The sequence below is a fragment of the Eurosta solidaginis genome, chromosome 3, assembly GCF_040869045.1.
Source record: "Eurosta solidaginis isolate ZX-2024a chromosome 3, ASM4086904v1, whole genome shotgun sequence".
Taxonomy (NCBI): domain Eukaryota; kingdom Metazoa; phylum Arthropoda; class Insecta; order Diptera; family Tephritidae; genus Eurosta; species Eurosta solidaginis.
The window spans coordinates 244,466,132-244,481,890 of record NC_090321.1 but is presented as its reverse complement, the minus strand read 5'-3'; the positions used below and the strand labels follow the sequence as shown (position 1 = coordinate 244,481,890).

General features: G+C 37.1%; 1 protein-coding gene across 2 annotated transcripts in view; it reads left to right on the top strand.

Moving 5' to 3' along the window:
• The window catches only part of Fs (Follistatin), a 161,818-nt gene that overhangs the window by 87,631 nt on the left and 58,428 nt on the right, over nt 1-15,759 (top strand). For both annotated transcript variants that reach the window (XM_067775773.1, XM_067775772.1), the window contains exon 6: nt 4,932-5,183. In XM_067775773.1, the coding sequence (XP_067631874.1) occupies nt 4,932-5,183 (252 nt within the window). The remainder of the gene's footprint in view (nt 1-4,931; nt 5,184-15,759) is intronic.

Here is a 15,759-nt window from a genome sequence, read left to right as displayed (position 1 = left end):
GCCTCCGCAGAGATTTAAAGCCGAGCTTTTCTTCAAATTTGCGGGGCATGACCTACTTGTTTTATGCCGACTCCGAACGGCATCTGCAAGGCAGATGAGTTTTCACTGAGAGCTTTTCTTGCCAGAAATACACTCAGAGTGCTTGCCAAACACTGCCGAGGGGCGAGCCCGCTTAGAAAAATTTTCTTCTAATTGAAAAAAACTTGTTTCTAAAGTTTTGATGCTGCTTTTCCCGGGGCGTAAACCCAGAATCTTTGGAATCTTCGGTGTGGTAGGCGGATCACCCTACCATCACACCACGGCGGTCGCTCAGGATGAAAAAAGAAATTGATTTAGCCATGTCCGTCCGTCCGTCTAACCGTGATCACGATAACTTGAATAAATATTAAGATATCTTATTGATGTTTGGTATATGGGTTTCCTTCTCACTCATCTCCCATCGCTATTTACCATAGCTTATTATTCTAGTCTACGACTCTTTTAAACATCTTGTTTATAAAAGTTGGCGTGGTCCTTAACCGATCTCATCCATTTTTACTGAAATATTTGCTGCTATAAATAAAGTATGTATTCCCAATTTTATTTCGATCTTTTCTGTATGGTTCCCGAAACATAGAAAGTTGCTTAGTCAAATTAGGGGCAGTGACACGCCCATTTTCGAAAATTTTATTATTTTCGAACTCTTTGTTATAATGCCATTTAGAAAGTAAAATGCCATTAATATTAAGTGACTTAGTTTGCTTTGTTGATTTTCCGACAAGGTGGATATTGGAACGATTTTCCGTCATCCCTTGTCAAATTTTGTTTCGAGACAAACCGGTTTCGACGTTGTGCCATCATTAGTGTCGATTTTCGTTCTGATCTGTTGTTTTCTTTTGTCTTGTATTTATAGTTCGTAGGTACATGAGCAGGTATTGAAAAATTGATGCTTGTGTATATTATATTCACAACCGAGGTTGCTTTTTACTGATCGAGTCAGGTAAAAGTCCGTAATTCTAGTAGTTTAACCTTCTTTATGGGTTTGTGGTTTTGGTGCGTTTATTGTTTTGTGTTTATTTGTTGTTGCGTGTTTGTCTGTTGTACCTGTGTGATTGCTTTGTTTCTTGTAAACATGTTTTAAAAGCTCGAATATGGTGTCAAAAATTTTATATATCTGTTCATTTATTATTCTATTGTCGAACGTTTTCTCTTTGTAGATTTCCATGCTTTGGAGTAAGAAGAGACTTCGGCCTTTTGCTTTAGTGTGAAGAATCCTAACTGTTTTATTGAAGTTTGCTGGGGAACATTCATTTTCGACCATGTGATTCGTGAAGTTATATTCTGATATAATGTGTGGATTGCGTATTTTTTTTGTTGTAATCTCTCATGTATTATCTGAACCTCGTTCTTATTTGCCGTCCTGTTTGTCCTATGTAACTACGTTGGCAACCGCAGGTAAGCTTTTATACGCCGTGGCTGCTAAACGGATCCTCTGAGTTAGTCTTACCAGAGTTTACAAGAACGAAAGTAACCACACAGGTACAACAAACAAACACACAACAACAAATAAATACAAAACAATTAACGCACCAAAACAACAAACCCACAAAGAAGGTCAAACGACTAAAATTACGGAATTTTACCTGACTCAGTCAGTCACACAAATCGATCAGTAAAAACCATCCTCGGTTGTGATTGAACACACAGCACATACAAATAACTAAATATACACAAGCATCAATTTTGACAATACCTACTGATGTATCTACGAACTATAAATACAGGACAAACGACAACAACGTATCAAAACGAAAATCGACACTGATGATGGCACAACGCCGAAACCGGTTTGTCTCGAAACCAAAATTTGACAAGGGATGACGGAAAATCGTTCCAATATACATCATTCCTATTAAGCTTCTTTCCGTAAAGGTATATCTTATTATATTCGTCTACGACCACTTTTAAAGGCTTTTATGTAAATGTTGGCGTGGTCCTTTACAGATCTCGTCCATTTTCTAAAACATTTCCTGCTGTAAGGAAAATATGTGTACCCAATCTTATTATGATCCGTTACTTTTTCCTTGAATTATGGCTCCCAAAACATAGAAAATTGCTTAGTCATAGAAGGGGTGGTGCCACGCCCTTTTTAAAAAAATTGAATTATCCCTATTTGTTGTTATAATCCACTTAGAAAAAGAAATGCCATTGATACAAAGCTCTTTTTTGCAAATATATATTTTTCTTATTAGTCCAAGACCCTTTTAAAAATCTTTTACATAAAAGTGGGCGTGGTCTTTAAGCGATTTCGTTAAATTTTCTTCGAAACATTTACTATAAGGAATCTCACTGTTTTAAAGTTCGTAAGTCTAAGAATAGGCAAGGACACATTGTGAGGAGAGAGGATTTTTGAATCAGAATCTACTGCATGCAGTGCTGGCCACCTTGGTACAATCAGTCCTGCGTTAGAGGGTCGTTATTGTTTGTGTTTAGTTTAATCAATGTTTTATACAATGTATAATGTTGCTATTGTAAATATTGAAATGAAGCAAGTTAATCAAAAAGCCCTTGGTTCAAAAGTTGGTAAACAAAAAATAGATAACTTGAACTTTTTTATACTCAGTTGAGCAGAGCTCACAGAGTATATTAACTTTGATTGGATAACGGTTGGTTGTACAGGTATAAAGGAATCGAGATAGATATAGACTTCCATATATCAAAATCATCAGTATCGATTTGATTGAGCCATGTCCGTCCGTCCGTCCGTCTGTCCGTTAACACGATAACTTGAGTAAATTTTGAGGTATCTTGATGAAATGTGGTATGTAGATTCCTGGGCGCTCATCTCAGATCGCTTTTTAAAATGAACGATATCGGACTATAACCACGCCCACTTTTTCGATGTCGAAAATTTCGAAAAACCGAAAAAAGGCGATAATTCATTTCCAAAGACGGATAAAGCGATATAACTTGGTAGGTGGGTTGACCTTATGACGCAGAATAGAAAATTAGTAAGATTTTGGACAATGGGCGTGGCACCGCCCACTTTTAAAAGAAGGTAATTTAAAAGTTTTGCAAGCTGTAATTTGGCAGTCGTTGAAGATATCATGATGAAATTTGGCAGGAACGTTACTCTTATTACTCTATGTATGCCTAATTAAAATTAGCAAAATCGGATGAAGAACACGCCCACTTTTTAAAAAAAAATTTTTTTAAAGTCAAATTTTAACAAAAAATTTAATATCTTTACTGTATATAAGTAAATTAAGTCAACATTCAACTCCAGTAATGATATGATGCAACAAAAAACAAAAATAAAAGAAAATTGCAAAATGGGCGTGGCTCCGCCCATTTTCATTTAGTTTGTCTAGAATACTTTTAATGCCATAAGTCGAACAAAAACTTACCAATCCTTCTTAAATTTGGTAGGGGCATAGATTCTATGACGATAACTGATGAAAAAATGCCATGATTCTATACCAAATACGAAAAAAGGGATGAAACATGGTAATTTGATTGGTTTATTGACGCAAAATATAACTTTAGAAAAAAATGAAAAAGTTCCACAGGGCGAAATCAACAGCCCTTGGAATCTTGGCAGGAATACTGTTCGTGGTATTGCATATACAAATAAATTATCAGTACCCGACAGATGATTTTCTGGATCACCCTGGTCCACATTTTGGTCGATATCGCGAAAACGCCTCCACATATACATCTAAGGGCCACTCGCTTTTAAAACTCTCATTAATACCTTTAATTTGATACCCATATCGTACAAACACATTCTAGAGTCACCCTTGGCCCACCTTTATGGCGATATCTCGAAAAGGCGTCCACCTATAGAACTAAGGATTACTCCCTTTTAAAATACACATTACCACCTTTCATTTGATACCCATTTCGTACAAACACATTCTAGAGTCACCCCTGGCCAACCCTAATGGCGATATCTCGAAAAGGCGTCCACCTATAGACCTAATGCCCACTCCCTCTTAAAATGCTCAGTAACACCTTTCGTTTGATACCCATATCGTACAAACATTCTAGAGTCAGCCTTGGTCCACCTTTATGGCGATATCTCAAAAAGGCGTCCACCTGTAGAACTAAGGATTACTCCCTTTTAAAATACTCATTACCACCTTTCATTTGATACCCATATCGTACAAACACATTCTAGAGTGACCCCTGGCCCACCCTAATGGCGATATCTCGAAAAGGCGTCCACCTATAGACCTAATGCCCACTCCCTCTTAAAATGCTCAGTAACACCTTTCATTTGATACCCATATCGTACAAACATTCTAGAGTCACCCTTGGTCCACCTTTATGGCGATATCTCAAAAAGGCGTCCACCTGTAGAACTAAGGATTACTCCCTCTTAAAATACTCATTACCACCTTTCATTTGATACCCATATCGTACAAACACATTCTAGAGTCACCCCTGGCCCACCCTAATGGCGATATCTCGAAAAGGCGTCCACCTATAGAACTAATGCCCACTCCCTCTTAAAATGCTCAATAACACCTTTCGTTTGATACCCATATCGTACAAACATTCTAGAGTCACCCCTGGCCCACCCTAATGGTTATATCCCTAAATGGCGTCCACCTATAGAACTATGGCCTAATCTCTCTTAAAATACTCTTTAATACCTTCCATTTGATACACATGTCATACAACCACATTCCAGGGTTACCCTAGGTTCATTTTCCTACATGGTGATTTTCCTTATTTTGGCTCCATAGCTCTCAACTGAGTATGTAATATTCGGTTACACCCGAACTTAGCCTTCCTTACTTGTTAAAATGGGCATTTGTAAAATGCAGCCAGTCTGAACTCGACGCCTACGCTAGGAATTTACAAGTTTATAATTAAGTTCTAAGAGCTCAATTCTACTTACCATAAATTGTTCCTCAAAAACTTTTATTTTTTCTTTTGATTTTTAGCTTCCTGCAACGGTGTAAAATGTTTAAATGATCAAACATGCGTCGAAGATCAATATTCGATACCGCATTGTATTGTTTGTAAAATTAATTGTCCTGATGATGATGTTGCTGCCATGGCTGGGCGGCCTATTGATCCGTCGCGCGCAGTTTGCGGTGTTGATGGCAAAACATATCGTAGTATTTGTGATATAAATCGAATGATTTGTGTGAGTGGACGTTCAATTGCCATCGCATATCCGGGACCGTGTCGAGGTAAGTGACACAAATATGTAAATCTTAGTATTATAAACGATTTACACCCCTTGGTGTGGCCATTTGGCGCCAGTTGGCAGAGCGAAGAAGCGGATGGCGCGCCTTGTTGGATGGCCATAACCATTTAAACGGTTAAGCGGCAATTATATTTGTATGTGGTTGAAACATTTAGATGTGACCAGAAACAACTTTAAATTTCTAATGAATTATGTAGAATTTCAGCAATTTTTCGAACTAAATATTTTTCCTGTTATAAATAATATTTTACAGCTAAAATTATATAAATGTTGTATAATTGTGTGTGCATGATTGAGAGATAAACAAAAGTTCAACAGTCCAGAAATAATATAGTGGTTTCGATGTATAAACATCAAATGAGGGAATCCACAATGTAAGCGTAAGCATAGTCTTTAAAAGTGTATGCTATATTGGGATATTGGAATATACATAGAAAGTAATCGTAGTCTGAATTTAGGCGTAGTAGAAGCATAATGTCGAAACAACGAAGTCAAATCCGAAACCGCGCGATCTGTTATTAATTTGCTATGCAAATATTGAAAGTTTGTTATCGATGAGTTATCGATTCGTTGTATGTAGGTGCGTTGTCGACGAGATATAGACGATTTATCCAAATGTACATTTGTTATCGATTTTTAATTGCTTGTTTATCGACGAGTTATCGTTTGTCATCGATTCATTATCAAATAGTTATCGATGGCTCATCAAAACGCTATCGACATGTTTCCAAAATGTTATCGGTTTGTTATCAAAAGGCTGCCGATAAATTATCGAAAAGTTGTCGATGAAATATTGAGAAATTATCAACTTTCAATCGAAAAGTTATCGATTTATTACCGAACAGTTATCGATTTGTTATCAGAGTTTAATCGATTTGTTACTATTAATAGGTTTCTTATGAAATAGATAACGGTATCTGTTTCATAAACCTTCATGGTAAAATCGATGACACATCTGTAACCCGACTATAACAAGTCAATAAGAAGCCAATGACTGGGCGGTGGTAATTCATTGTAGATAATAAGTAGATATAAAAATAATAACTTGACCGTACGGGCTGTTATAGATAAGAAGCCGACGAAGATTTGGTTAAAAAGCCCGAAATTATTTGCTTCTTTTAAAGTTGCCTCTGTTGTGGTTAATTTTCTGAATAAATCTTCTCAAAACAATTGCTGTCATCAATTAGCGCTACAGTCAGGGACTGTTTCGTCGCGCCACTCATCCTCTCCAGGAGAACGGGTGTCACAGCGTTACTTCTGTTTTGATTTTCCGCGTAGGGTTTATTCTCGCCATTAACTTCTTGTGGCTTATCAACTACTTCAACCGTTCCTCTCCATATTGCGGCTGTACCATTATCTCCTTCGTCGTTTTCTTTTCATCTTTCGAGATTCATTGATCTCTGATTCTGGGACTACCGACTCCTCTGTCGTTCAGCTGTATGTATATGACTCGTCGTTGTGGATTATCTGCCTTACAGCCTTGTTACTGTGTCAGAGCGTCACAACATGTATGATTCCATTATGTTATCCAGAATGCACGAACGATGTAAGACCGTTGGTCTCCCCAAATTTCTAGAAAAAATGGCGAGAAACTCAGTCTGAAAAAGATCAGAAAACTGTTTCGAACTATTAATTAAATAAATCTCATATCCACATATATTGTAAGCAAAATGATCGGTAATAATATTGACACAGCAATATTGAACCAATCGCAATGCAATTAATTGTGAAATCCGAGTAACGCAATTTCCATCCCTAACCACATTGTAAACACGATTTATTCTGTAATTCAGAAAAATAATCGCATAGAAGCCACAAACAAATTATCCACATAAAACTAAATAAGTAGAATAGAGCAACAACAGCAGCAGCATGCAGCACGCAGCTATGAAAAATTGAGTGAATTGCGCCGATTGCGCTGATTGTGGAGAACAAACATGTCACATGACATCAAATCATACGGATCAACCAACAAAGTAGCCAATGAACAGTAGCAGCTGCTAACGCCAAGCTCGCTTGTGACAGGAAAATTATTTCAACATTGACAGTGGCGGTGACTGTGACGGTGGCTAAGACTTTAAATGTGGCTGCGGTTGCATCTGTGGCGGCAACATACCTGAATAAATATAGCAATAACAACAGTGCATACGATTAAAGCTAATGTGATCATTGTACTGTGTGCTTTTCACCCAAAACAGATGCCATACATGCAACGATAGCAGCCGCAATGTTGCATACAAAAGCTTGAACAATAACAACAACGATTGTAATTGTGACAACAGTGCGACAACGGCAATCAATTTGCGCCAACTAAGGGAAATTTAATCTACGAATCGGCAATTGTGACTGTCTTTTGTTTTGTTGCAGAAGTACACGTGAGCTCACTAGGCGACCTTGTAGGAACATTTAAAATATCTAAAGTAACCAGTTCTTTACTATACTTTTTTTTAGCTGTATTTCAAAAAAAATCAATTGTATTTCAGAAAAGCTCAAAACGGCGGCCGTCGTAGTGTGATGATAGCGCGCTCCGCCTACCACATCGAAGATCCTGGGTTCACGCCCCGGGCAAAGCAGCATCAAAATTTTAGAAACAAAGTTTTTTTTCAATTAGAAGAACATTTTTTTAAGCTAGGTCGCCCTTTGGCAGTGTTTTGCAAGCACTTCAAGTGTATCTCTGACATTAAAAGCTCTCAGTGAAGTCGGCATAAAACATGTAGGTCCCGCCCGACCAGTAGGTTTGTAGGAAAAATTAAAAGAAGAAAGACGCTTCGGAGGTTATCGCGCTTTAAATTTTTTTTTTTTTTTTTGAAATGAATATTAGAATAGTGCAAATGTATTTCAGCAGACCACAAATAATATTCCAATTGTTTTTCAAAAAACTCAAAATGTCAAATGTTTATCGGAAGAAGTCAACTGTATATCAGATTTCCAAGATTTTTTTCTTTTCATACAACCGCTGTGAGAGCAATGATTTTAAATCATCACATGTGTCTTTTAATATCCCAGTACCTGGGCGACCGAGCTTTGCTCGACAATCTTCGAGTATGCCGCATAACATATTTTGTTCTACATGTCATCATTAATCAAACTCTACTTTTTTATATGTACTTTTATTATATATTTTTACTTACCAATATTTGATTTCCTTAAAAATAGATTTCAAAAACATATCTAACACTAACCGCAAAATGAACTGGAATAAAAAAATTTAAATGGGTAACTCCAGCCTATAGTATAAAGGATTGTTATGACAATTAGTGAAATCAAGAACTAAGTTATTTAGGTCGAGTATCTTCATGCGCCGAGTTATTAATTTCAAAAATTTTTTTTAGTTATACACTATGAGTCTCATAATTTTATTACATTCCAAAAACTTATAAATTTCACGAATGGCAACTATCAGTTAGTTTAATTAAATGTCAACTTACTTCCCTAAGCGCCAACTGTTGGTAAGTAGTTAAATTGTCAGATGTCGTTTTCAAATTGAAATGTAGCAAATTGCCATGGTAGGATAAATTTTTGCTATTGTGAGAAATCTTTCTAATAGTAATCTGTGAGAAATTGCAATTATTCATTTCATATTTGCCAAAAATATGCATTTAAATATATATTGCTAGAAATTGCTACGGTGCCTTTATATTGCATTTCAATTTTATTAGCGTGTGTGAAATTAAGAAAATTAAGTCGAATAATGTGTACGATTTTTTGCGAAGATTTTTAACTTTAATGTTCCCCTTTAAAGCTTTAATAGAATATGAGTAAGTAGAGTACTATTTCTTCTAACTACCCCAACCCTAAATGGCAACCCTACTCAAAAATGTCCCTATTGTAATGCGGAGTGAAATACCTTTCGTTTGATACCCTTATCGGTATATCTCATGCAATATTTTTTTTTCGAATAGGTGGCAACCCTACTCAAAAATGTCCCTTTTGTAATACGGAGTGCAATGACTTTCGTTTGATACCCATATCGGTAGATCTCATGCATTCTTTTTTAATTTCGAAGAGGTGGCAACCGTAAATGGCAACCCTACTCAAAAATGTCCCAATTGTAATGTGGAGTGAACTACCTTTCGTTTGATACCCATATCGGCATATCTCATGCAATTTTTTTTTTATTTGGAATAGGTGGAAACCTTGCGAAACATTCTAAGTGGCAACACCTAGGTAGAAAGTCTTAGAAGGTGATACATTATCTCCGTGCCAAATTTCATTTAAATCGGTTAAGCCGTTCCCGAGATCGTTCGGCTATACAAACATACAAATATACAAGAATTGCTCGTTTAAAGTTATAAGATAATTAAATGTGTGTCGTATTACGACGAGATGGGCAGAAAGAACGAGTATCCTGATATACTTTTGATGCCGATGACCTTTGCTTGTGCTTTAATTGTGGCGAAACAGGTGCAGCAAATGACGCATTCCCAAGCCGTTATTTAAGGCACTTTCGGTCATCTCATGCCCTCGTCTGCGACCAGTTGTGTCTATAAATTGTATAAACCTATAATAATTTTTGTTGTTACATCGGCCTACTGATTTGTAAGATCGCGGGTTCGAATCGAGCTCAAGGCCTAACAATAATTTTTTATCATTATTATCATGTTCGAATCGATTTATCATAACAATAATAATGATAAAAAAATTATTGTTAGGCCTTGAGCTCGATTCGAACCCTCGATCTTACAAATCAGTAGGCCGATATAACAACAAAAATTGTTTATACATCCCAGAGCACGGGAAAAAAGTGTCAGTAAAATATGACACTATGGCAGCATTGCCATCAAACGAGTCCAATTTTCACATTCATTGTGAAACAGATGTCGCAGTGTTGTGAATATCAATTGGCAAGAACCAGAATAGAAGTAGGATTAATGAAGACCGATGAAGGAATTTAGCAGTTCCCGAAATGGATCTATACAACGAGCTTTGGCAGTAGTCTAAATTTTTTCTTTCTTCTATTCTAATTTAATAACTTTTTCAATTAAGAAAAAATTTATCATAACAATAATAATGATAAAAAATTATTGTTAGGCCTTGAGCTCGATTCGAACCCGCGATCTAAACCTATAATGTTAATAAAAAAAAATACAATCGCAGCTCATTCCGCCCATAACGTAGGTATTTGGCATGGGAAGTTAGTTTTCTGACCACCATTACTCTAAAATGTCCTTCAAGCTATATCCTGATGGCTATTCTAGAAAAAGCGGATGAAGAGGGACAAATATTCTACCAAGACACGTCGGGGTGGCCGTTTTTATATAATGATATACTCTGAGTTATTAAACGCCATGGACGGAGTGACTCATATTTCCGGACTTCAGCCTCTACAGTTTACTTTTTTGAATTTCCAACAGGGTATAACCGTTCATTGTATCATTGTATGCACGCCATCAAAATTCAATCAAATGCACAAATGCGGTTATGTGTCACGTATGTAGCTATCGGTAATATGATTATTGCTGCTGTTGTTGTAGCTTATATTGTTAGTTGAGATAGAAACTGGCACATTGTTAGTTGCAACACGCTATGTTGTTATTGTTATCGTTATTTCTATTGCTTTCGATTTTGCATGCAACGTCGACGATGCACAATCAGTCATGTGTTAAGCATGCAACCACAAATGTTGGTCAGGTAATTGAAATATGGAACAACAACAACAATAACAAAATTAAGTATAAGGAATCATAGCAATACAGATCGGCACTGATTACTGCATTAAATGCATGTATGTATGTACATTAAACTGGACATATTTTGTATGAAAAGAATAAAAGTTTATGAAAAAGGGGTACCGCCCCCTCAAATTATTCCTTTGTATGTAGGTCATTAATTTCCAAACTATTGGGCTGATAACTTAAGGTTAAGGCGTGGCTCATTTCCATTGAAAATGCCCAGAATCGGGTTTTTTGTTATTTTCGAGAGCCATTCCCGGCAAAACCTTATAAAAAGTTGTTAATATTAGAGCTTACGATTTCTTCTCGAACACAAGCGAGAATTTCGAGACCCGAGAAATCGATAACTCGACTTCTCGCGAGATTCTCGTGTCTCGAAGTACTCGTAAATCTCGCGAGCTTCTCGACTTTCAATACAGTCGCTGCATTGGCAGTACTCTATACATATCGGTGCTTTTTAGTTGTGGTTTTGTGGAAATTTTCGCTTGTGCTCCAGAAGAAATCGTAAGCTTTATATAAAATAGCCAATGAATCGATTAAATTGAATGTCGAGAAGCTCACGAGCCTTCCGAGTAATCCGAGATTAGAGAGTCTCGCGAGAAGGCGAGGATCGCAAGAAATCTCTTCTCGAAAAAGTTCGAGAAATCGTAAGCTCTAAGTTAATATGCTATTTCTCTTCTAAATGGTATTTATAACAACTAAATGAATGGTAAACATTTTTGGAAACAGGCGTGGCACCGCCTCTTATTTGATCATGCATATGCTACCATTTCTGGAGCCATAACTCGAAGACAGATTGACGTAACTTAAACATTTTTAAATCTTTTGACCAATGAAGAAGAATTGTCCTACTGTGAAGAAACTCTTTACACTTATTTCCTGTACAAAGAGGAATACTTCTTAAAAAAGACTGAAAATCATTAAATAAACACCCATCTTTCGATATTACTTAGGACCAAAAAACTGAACTAAAAGAACTGTACGATAGATCTCTAGCTGAGTAGAGATGATGTTCGTTTACATCCGAACTTAGACAACCTTTCTTGTTCTTTTTCCAAAACACTCCTATGCAACAGGTTAATTTTTGATCGCATTAATTTCTCTTTTTCATTCGTCTTTCTCACTTCACACATATTAGTCATCATGAAGTGAGTTTTCTAGCTCGGTATCCCGCTCAATTCTCACAGGAACTCTTTTGATCCTTGGGAGACTGGAGGAACAGAGGTCGTGATATTTTTGTACAAATGAGTTTTGATTGGCAGATGTCACCGTTGTGTTTCATTTAAAACATACGGCTAAATGCCAACCAGTGATTTCTATTTTTGAAAAGGTGGGTTCATTGATGGCAGCGTTGCCAAACTTAAGATAAGAAATAAACAAATTGATAGGTTTGATGGTGTATGAGGACAAAACGAAGTACCTGCTGTCATCGAGCAAAGAGTCAGTGTATTTGCGCCTTGGAAACCACGCTACTGTTGGCAGCCATCATTTCGAAATAATAAAAGGCTTTGTTTATTTGGCAACCAGCATTAACACAAGCAACAGCATCAGCTCTGAAATTCAGCGAAGAATCACTCTTGCCAATAAATGCTACTTCGGACTAGGTAGGCCATTGAAAAGTAAAGTCCTCTCTTCGCAAAAGAAAATCATGCTCTACAAGTGACTTATCATACCCGTCCTGCTATATGGTGCATAAACCTGAGCCATGACAACATCAGATGAAGCGGCTCTGGGACTGTTCTTCGAAAGAGAAAAGTTCGTCGAAAGATTTACGGAGCTCTGCGCGTTGGCGATGGCAAGTACCGAAGAAGATTTAATTATGAGCTGCACGAGCTTTACCCGGACATCAACATAGTCCAGCGAATTAAAATGCAGCGGCTACGCTGGCTAGGCCATGTTATGCGAATGACAGCTGACGCTCCGGCCGGCCAAGAAATATTTTTATCGGAACCCCCATATGAAAGCAGAGGAAGAGGGCTTTCCCCACTTCGCTGGAAAGACCAGGTAGAAAACGTTTTAAACTCCCTTGGTGTGACCAATTGGCGCCAGTTGGCGGAGCGAAGAAGTGATTCGCGCCTTGTTGGACGGACATAACCAGTTAACAGTTAAGCTGTCGTACAGTTCGTTTAGTTTCAGTTTTTTGACACTAAGTGTTGTCAAAAAGGGAGTGTTTATTAAATGTATTTTGGCCGATTAGAAATTTTCATTGTTATAAAAAATAAAGAGTTTCTTCAAAATAGTTCAATTGTTCTACTAGTAATGGCTATCGAAACGCAGAATAATGAATGGCTGAAAAAGGACATAAAGATATTTTTCGCAAAGTTAGTGCATTTTACATTGGTCTATGATCCTTTATTTAAAACAAAAAAAATGTTTATAAAATAGGCGTGGTCTTTAACCAATATGGGAGAAATATGCGTACCGAATTTTGTCTTGATACGTCAATTGGTCTCCCGAAACGTTGGAAAATGCTTGATTGAAAAATGGGTAGTGCCACGCCCATTTCCAAAAATTGTTTTGCTTTTTAATTTTCTTATTATAAGCACACTATAATTAAAAGAGCATTTTTACAGCTTTTTATAAGGTTTTGTAGGGCATTATTCTGGAAAATTAAAAAAAAATGGTTTTGAGCATTTTCAATGGAAATGTGCCACGCCTTAAGCTGGTGTAATCTGCCTAGGAGTTGTGATATTTATTACTCACATACAAAGTTATAATGTGTGGGCGGCACAGTCTTTTTGAGGAAAACAAATTTTTTAAGACCACTCTAATGTACATATGTTAATGTGACAACACTAAAGCATAATTGTGGCAAATGCGGCTTGGGTCACGGATGTGGCAGTGACTGCATGTCGACAGCCATCAATTCGCTACTGAATTAAATAAGTTTTTCAATTATTTTGATATTGTGGTACTTATTGTTAGTGGCGTATGTACTTATATGCACTTCAGAGGCGCTTAAATGTCGTCCTAGAGTTGAAAATATTTATGCGACATTCTAAGAAAGCTGACTGATCGGAATTATACACTGTAATCGTTGTTATCTAATTTAACGACAAGGACATTCGTAAGTCGAATATTTTATCTTACTTACTTAATTAAGGCTTAACCCTTTAAAAAATTATGGCTCTCCAACAAGGCGCCCCAGTTGCTTCTTCGTTGGGCTAGCTGATGCCAATTGGTAGCACCAAGGGTATAAAAATCGTTCCCCACCTAGTCCTTCCAGCGGATACTTTCTTAGACGTAGCATCATCTTTCATTCGCATAACATGGCCTAGCCAGCGTAGTCACTTTTCTAGAATATTTTTCCAGAGCGGTTGAATTTTGCAACTTGTATTACTTTCTCAAGCATCAAGTTAAAGAAATCGTATGAAAGGGGGTCACCCTGTCTGAAACCTCGTTTAGTTTCAAATGGCTCGGAGAGGTCCTTGCCAACTCCTTGCTGCTATATTTGAGCTTAGCAGGAAATCAGGGGCCGCAGCCTTGCTGTTTTTAATCTTGTTATAGCTATTGATAATCAAACGATTAATAACTCTGGACTCAGTAGGCAATTGAAAAGTAAAGTCATCTGTCGCCGAACAAAAATATGGCTCTACAATCCTTTCAATATAACTGTCTTGATTTATGGTTTGGAATCACTACTTGAGCTTCAGACTTGTATAACCCATACAGCACAGAAACCAACTAACCAAACATAAAATAATGGAACTGAATTTTGAGTTTTGCGTGGCGACATTGAGTCCAATGTGCTCTCTTTTCTCCGACCTCATATAAACCTAAATACTTATTTTAGAAAATCAAGGATGTTCTGAAGGCTAAGGCAGTGTGTATGTCTATGCTCTAGCCTGACTGCTTCCTCGACAGTGCCTTTTTATAGGATTCTCAGTCTATGAATGTGTCTCTTAAGCCTTCAGAGACCTTCCTGACTGCAAAAAATTATGCTAATCCGATTGCCTTTATAACCTCTGTTTTTCTTGCCAGACTATTAGTCTGCTCACTACCCTCTCCACCTTTGCAGACTGTTAGGTAGGAAAGTAGGACAGTTCTGCAGGTCGAAAGCCTGATCTGCTTTTCCACACAAATTTAGTGAAAGCTAAATCTCACATGAAGATGGTTACCTGAGTGCAGCTTAATACTAACTTACAATTGCTAGTTCCTGTTTTGAGTTGCCAAGTTGCTGATTAACCTCTGCATCTAATGATGCTTATCTTTTTTTGTTTTTGTCAAATATACTAGGAAGTCTGCCTAGAGGACATATATTTTGGCTCTTCCAATCGAATTGCGCCAGACAAGGGCTTATTACTTAAAAATACATTTACAAAAAAGACCATGAGAGATGGATATCTTGTGGAATGACGCTCAATAGCCCATGGCTGTTAATAACACATCTGCCTTGAAATGCTGAGTTCTTTTTGGAATACTCCATACATTGGAAGCTTCAACCAACTAACGACTGATATGACATCTCCTAAGATCAAAAGTCGCAGGGTAGGTACTTAATTCAGGACCCTAGCGGTAAAGATTCCTGCATCGTCACTGCAAGTGGAAAGGCTACAGCTGCAGAGTTTGTAGCAATATTTCAAATTCGTACAACAAAGAGGGGAGAGAAAGGTAATCCTCTTGACTCCATTTTATTCGGAGTCATTTTTTAACGTAAAAGATTTAAATGACCACTTAAGACTGATTAGTTAAAGGTCTTCTAGCATATTATTTCTGCAAAGTTATGTTTCCGGTACCTAATTGAACTCGAGACTTAAGTGCCTTCATCTCTACATATGGAGCTCATTTAATTCCTTTAAAGGCTTAGAAAATAAATTAAATGAATTAGTGACTACTATTTTCACATGCAATATATTCGTATGTATGAATGTAACATGGTGTACGTAT